The sequence below is a fragment of the Amphiura filiformis genome, chromosome 8 (assembly GCF_039555335.1).
Source record: "Amphiura filiformis chromosome 8, Afil_fr2py, whole genome shotgun sequence".
Lineage (NCBI taxonomy): Eukaryota > Metazoa > Echinodermata > Ophiuroidea > Amphilepidida > Amphiuridae > Amphiura > Amphiura filiformis.
The window spans coordinates 31192408-31199187 of NC_092635.1; the positions used below are offsets into that span (position 1 = coordinate 31192408).

At 38.6% G+C, this 6780-nt stretch overlaps 1 protein-coding gene across 1 annotated transcript; it reads right to left on the reverse strand.

The window, feature by feature from the left end:
* Nucleotides 1–4882: 4882 nt before the first annotated feature.
* LOC140159484 (uncharacterized) lies at nucleotides 4883–6481 on the reverse strand. Its single transcript, XM_072182973.1, has one exon. The coding sequence runs from the start codon at nucleotides 6479–6481 to the stop codon at nucleotides 4883–4885; it is 1599 nt and encodes a 532-aa protein (XP_072039074.1).
* Nucleotides 6482–6780: the final 299 nt, after the last annotated feature.

Genomic DNA, 6780 nt, shown 5'->3' on the forward strand with positions numbered 1-6780 from the left:
TACTGATGTTAATGAAGCAATTATCTACTGCCGATACTGGCGTTGATGAAGTAACTATCTTTACTGTTAATACTGATGTTAATGAAGCAATTATCTACTGCCGATACTGGCGTTGATGAAGTAACTATCTTTACTGTTAATACTGATGTTAATGAAGCAACTATCTAATGCCGATACTGGCGTTGATGAAGTAACTATCTTTACTGTTAATACTGATGTTAATGAAGCAATTATCTACTGCTGATACTGGCGTTGATGAAGTAACTATGTTTACTGTTAATACTGATGTTAATGAAGCAATTATCTACTGCTGATACTGGCGTTGATGAAGTAACTATCTTTACTGTTAATACTGATGTTAATGAAGCAATTATCTACTGCTGATACTGGCGTTGATGAAGTAACTATATTTACTGTTAATACTGATGTTAATGAAGCAACTATCTACTGCCGATACTGGCGTTGATGAAGTAACTATCTTTACTGTTAATACTGATGTTAATGAAGCAATTATCTACTGCCGATACTGGCGTTGATGAAGTAACTATCTTTACTGTTAATACTGATGTTAATGAAGCAATTATCTACTGCCGATACTGGCGTTGATGAAGTAACTATGTTTACTGTTAATACTGATGTTAATGAAGCAATTATCTACTGCTGATACTGGCGTTGATGAAGTAACTATCTTTACTGTTAATACTGATGTTAATGAAGCAATTATCTACTGCTGATACTGGCGTTGATGAAGTAACTATGTTTACTGTTAATACTGATGTTAATGAAGCAATTATCTACTGCTGATACTGGCGTTGATGAAGTAACTATCTTTACTGTTAATACTGATGTTAATGAAGCAATTATCTACTGCTGATACTGGCGTTGATGAAGTAACTATCTTTACTGTTAATACTGATGTTAATGAAGCAATTATCTACTGCCGATACTGGCGTTGATGAAGTAACTATCTTTACTGTTAATACTGATGTTAATGAAGCAATTATCTACTGCCGATACTGGCGTTGATGAAGTAACTATCTTTACTGTTAATACTGATGTTAATGAAGCAAATATCTACTGCCGATACTGGCGTTGATGAAGTAACTATCTTTACTGTTAATACTGATGTTAATGAAGCAATTATCTACTGCCGATACTGGCGTTGATGAAGTAACTATCTTTACTGTTAATACTGATGTTAATGAAGCAATTATCTACTGCCGATACTGGCGTTGATGAAGTAACTATGTTTACTGTTAATACTGATGTTAATGAAGCAATTATCTACTGCTGATACTGGCGTTGATGAAGTAACTATCTTTACTGTTAATACTGATGTTAATGAAGCAATTATCTACTGCTGATACTGGCGTTGATGAAGTAACTATCTTTACTGTTAATACTGATGTTAATGAAGCAATTATCTACTGCCGATACTGGCGTTGATGAAGTAACTATCTTTACTGTTAATACTGATGTTAATGAAGCAATTATCTACTGCCGATACTGGCGTTGATGAAGTAACTATCTTTACTGTTAATACTGATGTTAATGAAGCAACCATCTACCGCCGATACTGGCGTTGATGAAGTAACTATCTTTACTGTTAATACTGATGTTAATGAAGCAACTATCTACTGCCGATACTGGCGTTGATGAAGTAACTATCTTTACTGTTAATACTGATGTTAATGAAGCACTTATCTACTGCCGATACTGGCGTTGATGAAGTAACTATCTTTACTGTTAATACTGATGTTAATGAAGCAACTATCTAATGCCGATACTGGCGTTGATGAAGTAACTATCTTTACTGTTAATACTGATGTTAATGAAGCAATTATCTACTGCCGATACTGGCGTTGATGAAGTAACTATCTTTACTGTTAATACTGATGTTAATGAAGCAATTATCTACTGCCGATACTGGCGTTGATGAAGTAACTGTAGACAACTATTATACTGCCGATACTGGCGTTGATGAAGTAACTGTCTTTACTGTTGATACTGATCGGCCCTGATTTGGTAAAATGATCTAACTTGAAAATCGATGTATCGAGAAAAAGAGCTTTTAAGTTTGAATACTTGAAGTTTTTCTTTTTGAATAAAATAAACTATTAAACACATCTCATAAAATGAAGCACGGTGGTGATTTGAGGATATCACCAATGGAAAGAGCGTCCTCATTTATCTCAAAATGTCCAAATTTCAAGTTAGATCGTTTTACCAAATCAGGGCCGTGATGTTAATGAAGCAATTATCTACTGCCGATACTGGCGTTGATGAAGTAACTATCTTTACTGTTAATACTGATGTTAATGAAGCAATTATCTACTGCCGATACTGGCGTTGATGAAGTAACTATCTTTACTGTTAATACTGATGTTAATGAAGCAATTATCTACTGCCGATACTGGCGTTGATGAAGTAACTATCTTTACTGTTAATACTGATGTTAATGAAGCAACTATCTAATGCCGATACTGGCGTTGATGAAGTAACTATCTTTACTGTTAATACTGATGTTAATGAAGCAATTATCTACTGCTGATACTGGCGTTGATGAAGTAACTATGTTTACTGTTAATACTGATGTTAATGAAGCAATTATCTACTGCTGATACTGGCGTTGATGAAGTAACTATCTTTACTGTTAATACTGATGTTAATGAAGCAATTATCTACTGCTGATACTGGCGTTGATGAAGTAACTATGTTTACTGTTAATACTGATGTTAATGAAGCAATTATCTACTGCCGATACTGGCGTTGATGAAGTAACTATCTTTACTGTTAATACTGATGTTAATGAAGCAATTATCTACTGCTGATACTGGCGTTGATGAAGTAACTATCTTTACTGTTAATACTGATGTTAATGAAGCAACTATCTACTGCCGATACTGGCGTTGATGAAGTAACTATATTTACTGTTAATACTGATGTTAATGAAGCACTTATCTACTGCCGATACTGGCGTTGATGAAGTAACTATATTTACTGTTAATACTGATGTTAATGAAGCAACTATCTACTGCCGATGCTGGCGTTTATGAAGTAACTATCTTTACTGTTAATACTGATGTTAATGAAGCAACTATCTACTGCCGATACTGGCGTTGATGAAGTAACTATATTTACTGTTAATACTGATGTTAATGAAGCACTTATCTACTGCCGATACTGGCGTTGATGAAGTAACTATATTTACTGTTAATACTGATGTTAATGAAGCAACTATCTACTGCCAATGCTGGCGTTGATGAATTAACTATCTTTACTGTTAATACTGATGTTATTGAAGCAACTATCTACTGCCGATACTGGCGTTGATGAAGTAACTATATTTACTGTTAATACTGATGTTAATGAAGCACCTATCTACTGCCGATACTGGCGTTGATGAAGTAACTATATTTACTGTTAATACTGATGTTAATGAAGCAACTATCTACTGCCGATGCTGGCGTTTATGAAGTAACTATCTTTACTGTTAATACTGATGTTAATGAAGCAACTATCTACTGCCGATACTGGCGTTGATGAAGTAACTATCTTTACTGTTAATACTTACTTTACTTTAATCCACCACTTTTGCCTTTCATAGCGTCGTGGGGAAATGTAACTTTCTTTCCTGGGCGAGTCGGGTAGCCTCACTCATGGGAATCCCATAACTTGCGAGTACTTCCTTTACTCCATCTGCCCACCTCTTCCTTGGTCTTCCTCTAGCCCTAGTTCCTGTTGTTTTGCTGTTTTATTTTCTTTAAACAGGTTAGCTAGGGCCATTCGCATAAGGTGACCGAACCATCTAACTTGTTGTTTTGCAACATATTCTGTGATTGGTGTGGTGCCCACCATCTTCCTGATATCCTCATTCCTGATTTTATCCCTCCTTGACTTATTAGCTGCTCTTCTTAGGCATCTCATTTCACAGGTGATGAGCTTTTGGGTTGTTCTTTTGTTGAGAGTTCACGTTTGGCACTGGTAGCAGAGAGTTGGGAAAAATATGGCATTGATGAGTTTTGCTTTTGTATCCATCGGTATTGCAGGATGTGTGAGAAGCGGGCCTAGTTGGTAGATAATATTATTGGCCTTTTGACATCGTGTCTCTATTTCTCTGGTGATACTTCCATCCTCAGAAAATATACTTCCCAAGTACTTAAACTCCTTTGTCTGTTTAAGCTTGCTGTTGTTGATGGTGATGTCAGTATCCTTGGGTAATCGACTAACCACCATAGTCTCTGTTTTGGCTATGCTGACTTTCATGCCATATTTCTCACAAGCTGCATTTAGTTTGTTGGTATGGTCTTGAAGTCCTGCTGAATCCTTGTGGATGAGACTCTGGTCATCTGCAAAGAGAAGCTCATTTATTTCTCCACTAGTTGGATTTGCTTCCTTGGCGATCTTGTCCATATAAATCAAGAAGAGCAGTGGCGACAGCACACAGCCTTGACGTACCCCTGATGTTACTGGGAACCACTTTGACTGCCCACTTCTGGTTCTCACCATGCATTTGCTGTCTTTATATAGAGCTCTGACATTATCTAGCAGTTGACCTCTTATACCATAGCCCTCCATTACAGCCCACAACTGTTCTCTATCCACCCGATCAAAAGCCTTTTCTTGGTCTACAAACACCATGTGCAGCTCCTGGTTGAACTCGATACACTTTTCACACAACTGTCGTAGCGCAAAAATGGCATCTGTACATCCCCTGTTTTTCTGAAGCCAAATTGTGTTTCACTTAGTTGCAGCTCCACAAGGGGTCGAATTCTTCTCTCTATGATCTTTGCAAACATCTTGCCGGCGTGACTCAGCAAGGAGATGCCCCTGTATTTTTCACAATCTCTCTTGCTTCCTTTCTTTTTCCAGATAGGAATCACTATCGCCTTTGCCAGTCATCAGGTGCTGCTCTCTCCTCCCATGCTGCATTGAAGACTCTAGTAAGCCACTTGATTCCAACATCCCCACATGCTTGGATGGCTTCTGTTGTTATATCGTCAGTACCGGCTGCTTTATTTTTGGCACTTTCTTTCACAACAGCTCGAACTTCATCTTCCAAGATAGAGGGTTCCTCTTCATCAGGAAAACCTGGATTGAAGGGTTCCTGGGAGCGTTGACTACCCCTGAAGTTGAGGAGACCATCAAAATATTCCTCCCATCTGTTGTTTATGTCTTCTTGGTCAGTGAGTGGATTTCCAGCTTCATCATTTATCAGTGATGTGGGGTCAAAAGGTTCGTCCCTTTGTCTGACAGCTTTCACAGCCTTGTAGAATTCTCTGGGTGATTTCTCACATTTCTCTGCTAGGTTTTCTCCATATTCCTGCCAAGATGCATTCTTAGCTGTTTTAACTACTTTCTTACATTCTTTTCTTGCTGCTTTATACTTGTCATAATCACTCTGAGACTTCGTTCTGGACCACTGCTTAAAGAGTTTCTTCTTTACTTTGATGGCTTCCTTCACTGTGTCATTCCACCATGCAGTTCCTTTCTTATCACCTTTTCCTGCCTTCTTTATCCCACACTTTGCTTTCAGCGTATCTGTTAGTGAGGTTTTGAACAAGTTCCACTCCTCCTCTGCTGTACCTTTCCGGTCTGAAAGATTGTCACACATTTTCTGTGCCATCTCCAATTCTATTTCTTGACAGGTGTCTTCCTCTCTGAGTTTCTTCCAGTTGATAGTGGTTGTCACTGGTTTCAGCTTCCTGTTTCTTATTTGGTGTGGTGCCCTGGTTTCCAACATCACTGGACGATGGTCAGTGTCCACCTGTATGTTGGGCATGGCTTTGGAGTCTATTACATGTCTTTGGTGTGATTTCCTAGCAAGAATAAAGTCTATCTGTGATGCCTGCTCTAGGTCGTTCCACCTATACCAGGTGTAAATTTGACTTTTTCTGTGTTGGAAGAATGTATTTGTGATGAACAGTCCATGCTGAGCACATAGCTCCAGTGTTAGTTGACCGTTGTAATTTCTGTTGGTATTGTGGTCACTGTGTGGGCCGAGGTGTGCTTCCCATGGTGTCCTCTGGTTTCCAACTCTTCCGGTGAAATCTCCCATAACCAATAGGTTGTCATCCAAATTTACCCCTTGGATTATGTCTGATAACTGATCATAAAAGTCATCCTTTTCCTCATCAGTGTATGAATCATTGCATGGTGCATAGATTTGGATATATGTTGTATTTTTACCATCCTGTCTTATCTGCAGTTTCATGATTCTCTCTGAAATATATTCTGTCTCTGTGATGTTCTTTGCAACTTCTGGGTGCAGAACAAAACCAACTCCATGCTTGGCTCTTTTGTTCTTTTCAACTCCTGACCATATGAGGACATAATTGTTGTGGATTTCTTTCATCCCATATTCCTTTCGTCGGGTGTCTGATATTCCCATGATGTTGATTCTGTATCTTTCCATTGTTTCAACAAGTTCTGGTTCTTTGTCACCTAAGCCACTGACATTCCAAGTGGCTATTCTTTCCATTGTTCTAGTCCGAGGTCGTTTTCCGTTTCCAGGTCGTTGTCCGTTTGAATCTGTCCGTTTACATTTCCTTGAGTTACTTTGAGCGAGATTTAAATCCACTGCCGGCTTGCTGGGCCAGTCGCAGCTTCACCGCAGTCCTCGGGACTCCGATATTATTTCTGCTTGTTAGGCACTTTGGTCAGCAGCCACTTCTTGTCACTATATTACAAGGCGCCTCTGTCCACGAAAGCGTGAAAGCCATTGTACCATGTGTTGTATCCACAGGTTTCATCTGCCATGTCGTTGGCACGCTTTAACCA